Here is a 14,195-nt window from a genome sequence, read left to right as displayed (position 1 = left end):
TGGCCCACTTCTAATTCCCAACAGGTATCAGAAATGGGTATTAGAGGTTTTACGTGGTAACTCATTTCAGGGCCGGCTGATGAGAATTTTCAGTCTTCTCTTTGAGCATTTTCTTGCCCTGCCTACTTCTGTCCTTGTAGGAAGGACTGAGGGAGCCCAAGTCGGCAGTCTGGCTTATAAGGGAAGCCTCACTTTTCCTGCTGGGAAGATTTTAGGACTAGCAGCGTAGGATTATTAGTCACTATCGCACCAGCTGCCTCTTAAGCGTCCTTCTGCCGAAGCCATGACCCGGTAATACTTGACTTCTCTGCAGTCCACGTAATTATCCACTTGAGCTATTCCGAACACAGTCAAGAACTGGGAAGTGAGCTCTAAAGATCCCCACACAGGCCAGATAGATAGCCATCTACACTCAAACCCATGCATTTTAAAGGAGAGCTATTTGATCTTTATTCATTGCCCACTTAATCCTTTTTAGAAAAGCAATTCCAACAAGCTTTCTCGGGACTTCCAACCCAATTTTACTGTGCCCGGGTTTTGAGGAGGGTGGAGATGGGGGGTGGGGGATGGGCATTGGGAGGGACTGGTGGGTGGAGCTATCCCAAGGGAGGAGAGCCTCTGAAAACTGACCCAAGAACTCAGAGATAACAGCAGTCTGGCTTCATGTATTTGAAAAGCAAACAAAATCCTGCTTCTCAGTAATCTCCGACCTCATTATTGTGATAGGGCATCGTTCAGTAACCAGTGTTCGTAACGCTAATGCAGAGTCATACAGATGATTACGTTGTGTTTAGGTGTTCTGCTGAAAACAGGAAGCGGTGACATGTTCTAGAATACTTTGACCGGAAACCGGCTTTGCTCACGTGGAAAGTTGACTCATCTAAAACCTCGCATCCCTTGCCAGCCAAGCCAGTTGAGGAAACGGTTACCATCGGGGGAACCGAGCTGGCGCGGGGTCGTCTGCACGTTTCACAGGCTTTGTTCTTTTTCTCTCTTCAGCGCCTCTGTCTGAATGGGAGTACAGGGCAAGAGGTGATCATCAACTCCGGCCTGGAGACCGTAGAGGCCTTGGCTTTTGAACCCCTCAGCCAGTTATTGTACTGGGTGGATTCTGGCTTTAAAAAGATTGAGGTACGTGTGTCCCATGCTGTCCGTAATTAAGCGAGCAGGGGGTGCACCTGGGCCTGGAGTCACGTTTGACACCGAGGTGGCAGCTAGTGTGTCCCACCCACTTCTCTGGAGATTCTTCGAGAATTCCAGAGAATGGGCCAGCGGAGCCTTTGGAAAGGGAAGAAAAGGGGGAAGGTTCAGAATTCTTGCCCTTTGCCGTGAAGGGCCCGTGTGAGAACAGGATGCCTGGACCCACCTGACCGAGATTTCACGAAGGTGCCCTGAATGGTTCTGTTTTGGCTAACGGCAGCATGTGGGAGTAACCATAATGATAATCATAGTAACGCCACAGCATGATTATCGTGCCGTAGTATCACTGCTCTAGTATGACTGTTGTCGACCAGAGGTATAAAGACAGCGTCACGATCATGATCACCATCGTTAGTATTAAAAGCAACGAGGACTCCCTGGGTGCCAAGCCCCACTGGAACCACTTTGCATGAATTATGTGATACACTGCCCACAACAACCCTGTTAACAGTGGGTACTTTTTTTTTTAATGTTTTATTTATATTAGAGAGAGAGAGAGAGAGAGACAGAGCATGAGTGGGGGAGGGGCAGAGAGACGGAGACAGAACCTGAAGCAGGCTCCAGGCTCCGGGCCGTGAGCTGTCAGCACAGCTCCCGATGCGGCCTCGAACTCACGAGCAGCGAGACCATGACGTGAGCCGAAGTCAGACGCTTAACCGACTGAGCCACGCAGGCGTCCCAACAGCGGGTACTCTTATTATCCCATTTTTACCTGTCTGTGCCTTAGCTACCTAAGGCAACGCGAGGGTCAGGAATGGCCTCGACAGCACCAAAGTCATGGTCTCATAGGCACGCTCACCTCCTGGACGTCACGGCTGAGGCCCATCGTCCCCAGCCCTCTTTGTACTGCCGATGTGGAAGCATGGCACGCGGGTGGCGCAGGAAGTGCAGTAGAGGCAGGGAGGCTCAGAGAGTCGGGAGAAGTTGCCAGACGAGACCCGCGAAGTCGAGAGCCAGACCTGGGTTCGGTCTTCATTCTGGAAGCTGAGTGACTCAGGCCAGTTTCTTACCCACCGAAGCTTCGGGTGCTTCGTCTGCGATACGAAGGTTCGTTTATCCATTCAGTGGTTGGACGGGTGCTTTTTCCTCACGTGCTTATGTGCCAGGTATGGTTTGAGGTGGTGGAGAGACAGCAGTAGGCGAGACACAGGTTCCTGTTGTGATCGAGATTAGATTTTCGTGGAGGCAGCGAACTAATGAAGAAAGAAGTCTGTCAGTTCCGTCAGCGATGCGTCCTCCAGAGAATGTCCGGGGGCGGGGGGGCGGGGGCAGTGTGATCGTGTGACTGCACAGTCAGGCGGCATGCCACGAGGTGGGCAGGAAGGCCTTGAGGATGTGACACCTGAGCGGAGCCCTGATGACAGGGTGATTAGCGTCCACCCCACAGCGCGGCTGGGGGAAGTGAACAAGAAGGTGCCCAGTGCCTTGGACATACTGAGTAGTGCATCTGTCTTGCCCTTCCTCTCCTTTCTTTAATGTGTGTGGTCAGCACTTTGCCAGGTGCTGGAAGGATGCAGTAAAGCGTAAGCCCCTACACAGCATACAACTCAGGTCCCGTCTGTGCAGAATGGTGAGGAAGTGCCGATGCTCGTTGCTCGAGGCAGGTCAGAGGCGTTAAGCCGAGGAAGTGGGCCTGGAGGTGAGTTTTGAAGGAAAGACACGATTTGATTATGGGGCAGAGGACAGGCCCGGAGGGGATATGGTAAGAGCAGACGAGGACGAGGAGTACGTCAGGCTTGGAGACCCACGAGAAGGCCAGTCCCACCAAAGTTGTAGGGGCTGACGTGGAAGAGAGAGAATATGGAGGAAAGAAAATGAACGGTCTGTGGAGGCTCCTTTTTTGTTTTTATTTTTTTTTTTAACATTTATTCATCTTTCGAGAGACGAGAGAGAGAACACGAGCAGGGGAGGGGCAGAGAGGGAGATGCAGAATCCAAAGCAGGCTCCAGGCTCCGAGCTGTCGGCACAGCCCAACACGGGGCTTGAACTCACGAACTGTGAGAGCATGACCTGAGCCAAAGTCGGTCTGAAGCCAGAGCTTAACCAACTGGGCCACCCAGGCACCCGTGTGGAGACACTTCATCGTGAGGCGGGAACTTTGAGGATTTGTTTTGTGGACAACGTAGAGCCACTGGTGGCTTTGGAGCCTGGAGTGATGTAGGTGGGTTGCTTTGTGCAGATCTTCACGCCCCAGACCTGGGGCACAGGCGGCCGTGTGGCTCCTCTGTCAGACCACGTGAGAATTGTCCCATGACCGGAGGAGGGAACAGCTCATTCCGCCAGGAAGTTTCCCAGATGGCGCCTGCAGGGGAATCAGGCAGCCATAGAGGCGCGTGTCTGTAGGCAGCAGCCCCATGGGAAACTGTGATGTGGGCCTTTCAAGGAGCTCACATCCATCTTGGCCTTCCACCCACTCGGCTCCCACCACCCCCCCCCCCCTTTTTTTTTGTCAGGTAGCTAATCCAGATGGTGACTTCCGACTCACGATTGTCAACTCCTCTGTGCTTGATCGGCCCCGGGCCCTGGTCCTCCTGCCCCAAGATGGGTAAGTGTGGCCCCAGAGGAAGTCAGCATGTGTCAGATGCTACAGCAGACCGATTTTCGTGGAAATGCAAACTGCTGGACACAAACTTGTTTCTGATGATTATGGTTGAAATAACCTGTTGACTTCGAGTTTTGAAGCCAGAGCTCAGTCATCTGGTCAGGTGACTCTACTCCCTTTCCGTTCCTGAGCATCAGAGTCTCTGCACCCAGATGTCTCACATCTGTGGGGTGTTTTCTCCAACGAAGGGTATTATTGAAAGCAAGTCTCTCGGTTAGACGTGGTCAGGCCTGGTTGGATATCCTAAGGATCTTTACCTGGAGTTTGAGGCATGATGCAAACATTTGATCCCGTCCATCTTTTTCCTGTGCCCACCCACCCACCCCCCCCCCCCAAGCTTGGGTGGGTTCTCTTACTAACAATTTGTAAGCACCTGGGAAATGCAAAGGTGCTTTTTATTAATTTCTTAACTTAAGGAAACATAGCTGAAAGGAAATTCTGGATTAGGTTTTCAGTCCTTCTGATATTTATGATACAGAATTCGATCTGCTTTTTAAGAGAAAAATATGTATATGTACCTGATTAAAAACGTTACGAGAGCAGAAGTTTATGACATGAAAACTACTTGTTTCCTCCTTTCTCACTCTTAACCCTTCTCACTCACGCATCCTAGGGGTAGCCATGATTAGTGGTTTCTTGTGTAGCTTTCAGAATTCTCTTTTACCCGTATACAAGCATATATCCTTAAAACACATGTACACGCCTGTGTGTCAGAATCGGAGGACATTTGCTGTTCTGCATGTTTAAAAATATTTAACGTGGTTTGAAGATGACGTTTTCATGTGAGCGCTTGTAGGTTTTTCAGGCTTCGTAATACTCTTTTGTGTATACCACAGTCTGTCACTTTCTCTGTATATTGACGTTTTGGTGCGTATACATATATATCCACCTAAAAGTGTGTGTGTATCTATACTCACATAACACATATACGTGTACACGTATGTATACATATACGCACTTGCTAGTAAGAATGATGCCGTGATGAATAGCTTTGTATATTGCAGTCACGTAACTTGATTATATCTGTTTAAATTCCAGTAAAGGAATTCCTGGGTCAAGAAGTTAAGTATCTTAAGTTCACAATTACAGATTATAACAATAATGCTGAACGAACTGGACTTATGTTTGTCGATGGGCTTCTTACCTCCTTGGGGTAGCATGTGACCACCCCCCCCCCACCTTTCCCCAGGTCTGATGTGATGTGCATTCTTTCCCGGTTTTGACCAGGGTGATGTTCTGGACTGACTGGGGAGACCTGAAGCCAGGAATTTATCGGAGCAACATGGACGGTTCTGCTGTGCATCGTCTCGTGTCAGAGGATGTGAAGTGGCCCAACGGCATTGCTGTGGATGACCAGTGGATCTACTGGACAGACGCCTACCTGGACTGCATCGAGCGGATCACCTTTGATGGCCAGCAGCGTTCCGTCATCCTGGACAACCTCCCCCACCCCTACGCCATCGCCGTCTTTAAGGTGGGGACTCCTTTGCTCCCACCTTGGGCGGTCTGTTAGAGCTGGGGAAGAGTGTACCGAGGTGAAGAGCTGCTCTTGTTTTATAGAGATGCTTGTCTACTTCTAGAAAACCGGCTCATTTCTGAATTTGAGACAGTTTCCTTTACAGTTTCCTTTCCTTGACATCCTTTACGGATGTCACAGTTGCCGGGCTGCTCACTGTTCACATTTCAAAAGATTAAAGTTTGAGGTTGTTTCACGGAAAAATCCCCGTTTGCCCTTGAGTGCCGGTAGTCTGGGCTCCGTGTCATCTCCTGTGAGGCTTGTCTGCCTCGTGCCCTGATGGCTTCAGATGAGCTCTGTACCACCTGCGTTGCCCGTCACTCCTGCTTCGACTCTAGAAAACAGAATGGTCGCCTCTCCCCAACGTTGGGAAGCAGATTTCGAACCGAAGGGCTGGACCGTGGGCAAACTTGATTGCTCATCGGATAGTTTCCTTCGGGCGGTTCCTTCTGTGCGGCTCTTTGGTGAGGTCTGGATAAAACCGCTGCCTTGCATTTCGGCGGAATCTCGATGAGGCTGGTCATTCACCAGTGACCGTCAAGCATCGCCCCGCACGGGCGAACCCCTGTTCTCACAGAGGGTCCAGAACAGGAGACCAAGGAACTACGCTAACGAGCACGGTTTTCTTTTTTCTTTTTTTAGAATGAAATCTACTGGGATGATTGGTCGCAGCTCAGCATCTTCCGAGCTTCCAAATACACCGGCTCTCAGATGGCGATTCTGGCGAGCCAGCTCACGGGGCTGATGGACATGAAGATTTTCTACAAGGGGAAGACGACTGGTAAGGCAGTGTGCCCCGCTTCATCTTTCTCTCGCTCTGTCTCTCGTGGATCTCTAGGAGGGGCTGGGTGTGGGCAATCCCTGCTCAGGCGGGATCTGGCAGCCTGAATCTTTATTGTCACGACAACATGCACATTATTTAATTTCTTCCTAATGACATCTTAATTTCTTTTCTAATGGTACACAAACAGCTGGAAGACAGCGTGTTTTTTGCCTGCCTAGCGTGTGATACTTGGTGGGTAATTACACCCCCCTCCCCTGCCTTTGGCCCCTGACTGATTGGTGGTGTGGCTTCTGTTGCAGCTGGAGAGTCCCAGCGGGCGCTTAATCCCCACTTGGCAACCTTACAGGGCCCAGCGCCGTGCTGGGTGTGCAGACAGTTGCTGCCTCCTGATGGGATCGTGTCTTGTTCTCCGGTTGCCCAGATGACCTGTTGCTCATTGAGCGCCTACATATATGATGCATTAATGAATGCGCCCCGCCTGCAACTCTTAAGGCCCATGAAGAAGGGGGTTGTGGTTTTTTTCTTTTTTTTTTTTTTCCCTTCTGTCCTCAACAGTTTTGCCACTGCCTGGCACTTAGTAGGGCTCGGTATTTGTGGAAAGAGGTCATGGAAAAGGAAGAGCTGCCAGTGGATGGAGACAGTAGCTGTCTTTTTTTTTTTTTTTTCTAATGTTTTTATTTATTTTTGAGACAGAGAGAGACAAAGCATGAGCAGGGGAGGGGCAGAGAGAGAGGGAGACATAGAATCCAGAGCAGGCTCCAGGCTCTGAGCTGTCAGCACCGAGCCTGATGCGGGGCTCGAACTCAGAGACTATGAGATCATGACCTGAGCTGAAGTCGGATGCCCAACCGACTGAGCCGCCCAGGCGCCGCAGTAGCTGTGTTAAAGATTGCTGGCGGAGGCTTCAAGAGCTGCTCCGGTGCTTGTGACCCGCTGGTCCTGGAGAAAGCCTCCTTCCTTATTTCCTGCCCTTTCCGTCTGTATGCCACCCGTATGGTTGGCTCTCCAGAAGAGACGGCAGGATGCTCCGGGAAGAATAGTTCTTTTAAGAAGCACCCTATTTTTCTCAGCAGGATTAAATAGCACCCTGGGTCTGCTGACTCTCCTCTATTGACAAACTGCTAGGTTTCCCGGTTTGAACTAGAATGTTGACATTGTTTGGTGGGTTTTGGCTGGCCTTGTGCTAAGAGAAGACTGTCAAAGGGAAATAATACGGTTATAGATACCCTTGTTATTTGGGGGAGACCAGTGGAGATAGCATTGAGAACACCCTTAGGAAACCATACGGAATGCTGGGAATGTAAGTCTGTATTCTTGTCCTGCCTTTGCGACTGACCTGTGACATGGGCGGGGGCGGTACTGGGATCCATGGATCATAGATCAGGGAATGACATCTCAGATGTTGTGAATTCGCTCTCTCAAAGGTCCCTCGCTGGTTTAGGAGCCGGGCTTTTGTTCCAGTTCTGCCACAGAACCTAGGGGTCACTCTCTTCTCGGACATGGTGCCTGTTTTAAAACAGGGAGAGATGAAGGACTGCTTCTCAGCTCCAGGGGCTGAAACTCAGGGCCTTTGTCTGATGGAGGACCCCCACCCCTGCTGATGGGCGTGGGTAGCAAGCCCAGTGAGTCCTCAGCATTCCTCTGGATTAGCACTCCTTCTAGAAAGCAAGTCTGCCTTTTGACAAGCGCTTGTAAGCACGTGTTGGTGAGCACACAGCAGCGTTCAGATGAACCGCTGACCCTTGGGCTCTCCCCTCCCCGGTCTCGGCTGGTCACTTGCTTCATTCCAGCTGATGTGCAGTCACCGCGAGGTCCCGGGGGGGGTGGGGGTGTTGTGCTGGGGGAGCGAGTTTGTGGTCTAAGCATATGCATAGGTGGTCTCCTGGGGCTGTGCACACGGGCCTGTGAGCCTCACCTTGGGCATGATTTCCCCTTTGTGCCTGAACGAGCCCCCTTCATTTAAACCATCCAGAGTAATTCCGGGAGTCTGGCTGGGGTCTGGACGGAGATGTGTGACGGTGGGTAGCACACAGACTCGGGCCTGCAGCCTCAGGACCGGTCGCTGCCTTCTCTTTGGTCCTTCCTCCATTTGCCTTTCGGATTTCCTTTTTCTCCTTTGTGTGAGCAGGATCCTTGCAGCCGGCCTCCTGCCCACAGACACAGGGCCGGAGAAGCAAGTCTGTGATCTCTCAGGGCTAGTTTAGGGTAGCTGAGCACTTTTGAAATGACATCTGGCTGCCAGCACTGCCTGTATGCAGCAGGTGCCTCTTGGCCTTGAACTTGTTTGCTCTAACCTGCCTGATTTTTTTGGACCCTGTTTTGCACATTCGTGACCCCTGGTGCTAGTCAGTCTTTATTATTTTTAGTGTCAGATCCTAGCACACTTAGGACTATTAGCCAAGTGTAAAATAATAATCGAGATGATAACCTACATTTATTTAGGTATTCCTGTGTTATCAGTATCACAATAATGTGCTTTGTGGGCTTGAATGACCTCAGTTAACCTTCCCCAAATCCTGTGTACTATTAATATTTCTGTTTTGTAGATGAGAGCATGAAAGTCAGGTTCATGTTTCTCTATCATACGTATAGTTAAGTGGTAAGAATTTGCACCGTGGCCTAATTCACTTCCAAGCTTGACTTCCACGAAACTGTTAGGCTCTGCTCCCTCTATCATCTGTTGTTGGAATAGCAGTGCCCTGGTATATGATGGTGATATGGAAGTCCTAGATGTTGATTGATTCTTGTTTGTGATAAAAATTTGTTCACTCCGAGCATTTGTCCATTTGGGCGATTTTGGTTATAACCAGACGCCTTTCTTGATCTTTGTCCCTGGTTAGTTTTCATGTAGGGTTACTGGAATTTATTCCCCACAAAGAGTGCTTTTTTCTTTTTCTTTTTTTAAATGTGTATTTATTTTTGAGAGAGAGAGAGCACAAGCAGGGGAGGGGCAGAGAGAGGGGGAGACAGAATCCGAAGCAGGCTCCAGGCTCTGAGCTGTCAGCCCAGAGCCCGACGTGGGGCTCGAACTCAACGAACTGCAAGATCGTGACCTAAGCCGAAGTCAGAAGCGTAACCGACTGAGCCACCCAGGCGCCCTGAGTGCTTTTTCTTTAAAGAGCTTAGTTTACAAGGCTGTTGATTTTTTTCAGTTGATTTTGCAATGGATTAAAATACTTTGGAGCTCATGGAATGGTCCTTCAGAGTCTCAGTAATCTAAGGCTTTTAAATATCTGTAGTGAGGGCAAACACTTACTCTCTGAGGTGGATTTGATTCGATCATTGTCAAACGTTTAGATAATTAAGCAAGATAATAGCATTTCTGTGTCCTAAACTGGTTCTGGAGGAATTTTCCAAAGAGGAGATCTGAATACGTTCTGAATCTGCCCAATGAAGGCATCATGGGGCTGTTTGGTCTTTGAAGGGCACATCTTTGGAGATGATGACTGCCGTTTGTCCACTCTTTATATCAGATTGATGGTCTTTGTATTGTCTTCCTTGCCCATGCAAGACTGCAGCCTCCTGTATAGAGTCTGTGGCCATGTTCTGGGGGTGGAATTCTGCTGACTACTCCTTCCATGCTCTCCCGGCTTCTCTGTAGCACCCCATAAGCTCCTGCCCAGTGTACCTCTTGGGGTCAGTGACTGGGTCTGCTTGGTTTGGGGTTTGCCTCTGGACACTGCCTCTCAGACCGTATACATCTCTGTCTAGAACCCCATTTTGGGGGCCCCGGGGTGGCTCAGTCGGTTGAGTGTCTGATTTCGGCTCAGGTCACGATCTCGTGGTTCACGAGTTAGAGCCCTGAGTCAGTCTCTGTGCTGAGAGTTCAGAGCCTGGAGCCTGCTTCTGATTCTGTGTCTCCCTCTCTCTCTGCCCCTCCCCTGCTCACGCTCTCTCTCGAAAATGAATAAACATTAAAAAAAAAATTTAGAACCCCATTTTGCGTTCGGTGCTTCTGGCTCTTGCTTCCTTGGGTAGGAACCTTTGCTCCACATGTGAAAGTGTTAGTCGTGTTCTTTTACAGACGTAGCCCATGTGAAAACATCATCCTGTCCTGGAGTATTTTTTTTTTTAAGTATTCTGTTACCGTTCCATTTCTTGGAACACTGAATGCTGTGTTGTCCTCTGAATACAAAGAACATGTTCCAGATCGTTTTGGAGTTGTTTTGCATTAGTGGTAGCTCTGTGTTCTTCCCTGTAGCCTAGAGCATGTGTATTCTGAAAAAGGAATAATCTCTCTTCATGGAACAGATCAGGGTGAACTGATCTCTGGCATTTCTGCTCTAGTCAACCGGTTATTCTGCTGTGGAAACTCTGCCTTTAGAGTTGGTTAAATATTTGTAGAACCCTTTTGAATGTTTCATCATATGGATTCTCCTCTGCGAATGTATTTCGTGTCTTTGGTAATGCTTCGTACTCTCCGGTCCTTAGCATCTAAACAACACTGTTGCTATATCATTGTGACTTTTATTTTTATGCGTGTGCTAGTTAAACACTGATGAAGTGCCAACACATCCAAAGCCACTGAGCGTATCATCACCCATATTAATACCAGTCGTCATTAACGAGCCCTGTTTTCCAACCTGCAGGTCAGTATAGGCAATGACATGGCTAAAATCTTCCCGCATGGAAACAGGGTACCTGGATGTGATTGTGGTGCGTTTGTCTGTCCGTGAGATAGCACAGCTGAAGGACTGTCATCAGCTGAGTTTTATCAGAGCGTTTATGTGTATTTCCCCCCGAGTTTGATGATGGACAGTCACAGCCAAAAGAACACGCTTACATTTCATAATTTATGTGGCTTTTATGGTGCTCCATAGTTGTATCGTGTTTCCAGCTTTTACCCAGTGGTGTGTGCATCCTCTCCCGCCTTGCCAGAGGGATGTGGAGGGTAGGAACATCCCTTTCCCATCATTGTTCATCCACAAAAGTTCTCTCCCCAGAATGCAGCGAAGGATTTTATGGACTTTCGTCTGGCCCTCTCTGTGGAAAGCTGAACCAGAGAAAAGACTGGAAATAGGGATAGATCGATGTTAACTCATCCTTGTGTGGATTTATTGCATGACAGATAGCACTGAGGCTAATGGGCACCGTGGCTGGCTTTTTATTCAGCTCGGCCGCTGCACTCAGGCGCAGAGGAATTGAAAAGCAGAGACCCGGGTGTTCGTCTGGGCCCTGTCGTTACTCAGGTGCATGTTCTCATTAAGGGCTCTTGGGTCAGAGGAGCAGAAACCCAGTCAAGCTAACTCAAGTAAAAAGTGCTAATGAAAGCATAAAGGGAGATTGTAAGGAACCCAAAGAGAGGAAACAGAGGTGAGCCTTGTGGGGACAGGTGCAGGAAATTGTAAAGACACCACTTCTGTCTCTCTCTCTCCTTCTCCCTTTGGGACCCTGGTGTGGCCCTTCCCCTCCCCTCTGGAAGTCTGCCGTATTCTCCCGTCTGCCTCTCTGGAGTCTGTTTCTGCACAGCCTTGACCTGCACGGGGTTTGGTTTGTCCTGCCTCACCTTTGACACCCACGCCGTGTGACTTCTCTCCCGGCTCGGGCTCCCCAGTTGCTCTGTTGTTTTTCCATCACCCCAATTCCAAATTCCCAGGAGGAACAGCGGACGCCTGGCCCTGAGCAGGGGTTGGCGGCGAGGTTCGAGCCCCCGCACTCGGCCCTTCCCCTTTCTCTCTTTCTGCGCTCCGCGCCGTCGTGTGTCTGTACGACGAGCAGGTTGTGTTGATGTCAGTATCCCGTTCGATGTTTTTTTTAACCCGGATGTGGCCGCCGCTTGCCTTCTCTCCAGGAAGCAACGCCTGTGTGTCCAGGCCGTGCAGCCTGCTCTGCCTGCCCAGGGCCAACAACAGTAAGAGCTGCCGGTGTCCGGAGGGCGTGTCCAGCACTGTCCTCCCGTCCGGGGACCTGATGTGCGACTGCCCGCAGGGCTATCAGCGGGAGAACAGCACCTGCGTCAAAGAAGGTGCGTCCCTTCTTCTTTTCTACCCTCCTTCCTCCTCCCCCCTCCCAGTGCTGTGCGTTCCCCACGTTGCTGGGTTATTGAAATTGCCGAGGGTAAGGAACAAATCCGCTGGATACATACAGACATCCCGGCTCAGGGGCTGAGGCCTGTGGTACTTCAGTCCTCAGTGGGATTCCCCTCTTTGTCTCCTTCTGCCTCATTTTTATCTATCTATCTATCTATCTATCTATCTATCTATCTATCTATCTATCTATTTTCACTTATTTTGAGATAGAGAAAGAGAGAGCGAGTAGGGGAGGGGCAGAGGGAGAGAGGAGAGAGTAAGAATCCTAAGCAGGCTCCGCACTGTCAGTGCAGAGCCCGACGGGGGGCTCAGACTCACGAACCCTGAGATCATGACCTGAGCCGAGGTCAGACGCTTCACCCACTGAGCCATCCAGACGCCCTTCGTTCTGCCTCTTCCTTTCCTCATCCACCCCTCCACATCCGGGTTCTCAACTTCTCCTGCTTCCTGGCAGTTGGACCAAACCTGACTTGGAGAAAGGACTGGTCGGACCCCTTCACAGCTCACCTGGGCTCAGCAGCAGCTCTTTCCCACACCCTGCCCGCCCCCCCCCCCCCCAACACTAGCCCAGAAACGTCCAGAGTGTTCAGAATGACGTCGCAGAGGGTCTTGAGGCTTTACCTCACGCCGTGACCAACTGGCTCTAACAACCCCATCCATTCTTTCTTTGAATGTGAATACATAGATTCTAAAACTTTTCCTCTGAAAACCTGTCTTCGTCTTGCTTTCCTGTCTAATTTGTGCCCTTATCACCTCCGCAGTCTGGCCCTGTATATTACTGTCAGTGAGGGGAACCTCTGGAAGGGGGCCCTGCCAGGAAGCGTCCGAACCCCTGCTATTTTCATTCCCAAGGTTATATTTGCTTTGTAATCACGACCTCCCTCCTTATAGCAGCCTCTTAGTCCTGGGCAGGGGAACACACGAAGCGGCCCTGGGGTCCCTCTTCCATAAGAAATACAAATGGAGGGGTGCTTGTGTGGCTCAGTCGGTTAAGCGTCCGACTCCTGGTTTCGGCTCAGGTTACGATCTCACGGTTTGTGAGTTCGAGCCCCGCATTGGGCTCTGTGCTCATAGTATGGAGCCTGCTTGGGATTCTCTCACTCCCTTTCTCTCTCTGACCCTACCCTCCTTGCTCCCTCTCTCTAAAAATAAATTAATACACTTAAAAAAAAAAAAGAAATATAAATGGAAAAAAGATGACCCTGCCCTTCTTAGACCCGGGAGATTCTCTTTCAGGCTCTGGACGTCCTCTTATATCTGTTTCAGAAAGAAACAAAGTTAACGCTAAGTTAACCAAGAGGAGAGGGAAAGGCTTTTCTATATTTTCCATTAGAATGCCTTTGGTTACCCAAACAAGAGGCCAGTCATCACGTGTTCTAGACTCAGTTTACCAAACAACACATTTTTCTTTCTCCTGTGTGTCACGGGTAGAAAAAAAACCTCAGAGTATTGTGTATCCTTTGGTACCTACTTGACTGAAAAATTGAAGATCTATGAATATATATAATAGTATGTACAGAATACAGATGGCTATAACTATACTGACTGTGTATGTTTTCATACTGTGTAGACATAGTCCCTTAAGCAGTTCCTTGGATGATTAATATTTTATAACGTTGATGGGCTGCTATCTACCCATTGGACCCAACCTGCACCATCACGTCCTTTTTCATTATTGTAACCACCCCCGGCACCTCTCTAGCTCCCTCTTACCCCTTAATTGTAATTGAAAGAGGAAATAAGGAGGCCTCTATCGTAATGCAGGTGAGCTTGGCACCCCCCCCCCCCCTTGGCCATTTAAGGCCTGTTATTTGAGGAAGAAAAGCGGAAACTCAAAAGAGAAGAGTCTTGCGGTCCAGCAGTAAGAATAATATTGGTTTCGTTTCCTCTTCTACCTGCTGCCGGCGGCCAGAGAACACCTGTCTCCGTAACCAGTACCGCTGCAGCAACGGGAACTGTATCAACAGCATTTGGTGGTGCGACTTTGACAACGACTGTGGCGACATGAGCGATGAGAGAAACTGCCGTGAGTCTCTTAGCTTGGCCGGGCGTCTGGGATGTTAC

At 49.7% G+C, this 14,195-nt stretch overlaps 1 protein-coding gene across 3 annotated transcripts in view; it reads left to right on the top strand.

Moving 5' to 3' along the window:
• The window catches only part of SORL1 (sortilin related receptor 1), a 171,382-nt gene that overhangs the window by 97,587 nt on the left and 59,600 nt on the right, over window positions 1-14,195 (top strand). For all 3 annotated transcript variants that reach the window (XM_027036764.2, XM_027036763.2, XM_027036762.2), the window contains exons 18-23: window positions 1,000-1,131; window positions 3,654-3,745; window positions 5,030-5,276; window positions 5,961-6,099; window positions 11,894-12,067; window positions 14,044-14,157. In XM_027036764.2, coding sequence (XP_026892565.1) covers window positions 1,000-1,131; window positions 3,654-3,745; window positions 5,030-5,276; window positions 5,961-6,099; window positions 11,894-12,067; window positions 14,044-14,157 — 898 coding nt within the window. The remainder of the gene's footprint in view (window positions 1-999; window positions 1,132-3,653; window positions 3,746-5,029; window positions 5,277-5,960; window positions 6,100-11,893; window positions 12,068-14,043; window positions 14,158-14,195) is intronic.

This window comes from Acinonyx jubatus, chromosome D1 (genome assembly GCF_027475565.1).
Source record: "Acinonyx jubatus isolate Ajub_Pintada_27869175 chromosome D1, VMU_Ajub_asm_v1.0, whole genome shotgun sequence".
NCBI classification, from domain to species: domain Eukaryota; kingdom Metazoa; phylum Chordata; class Mammalia; order Carnivora; family Felidae; genus Acinonyx; species Acinonyx jubatus.
This window is presented reverse-complemented; position numbering and strand designations above follow the sequence as displayed.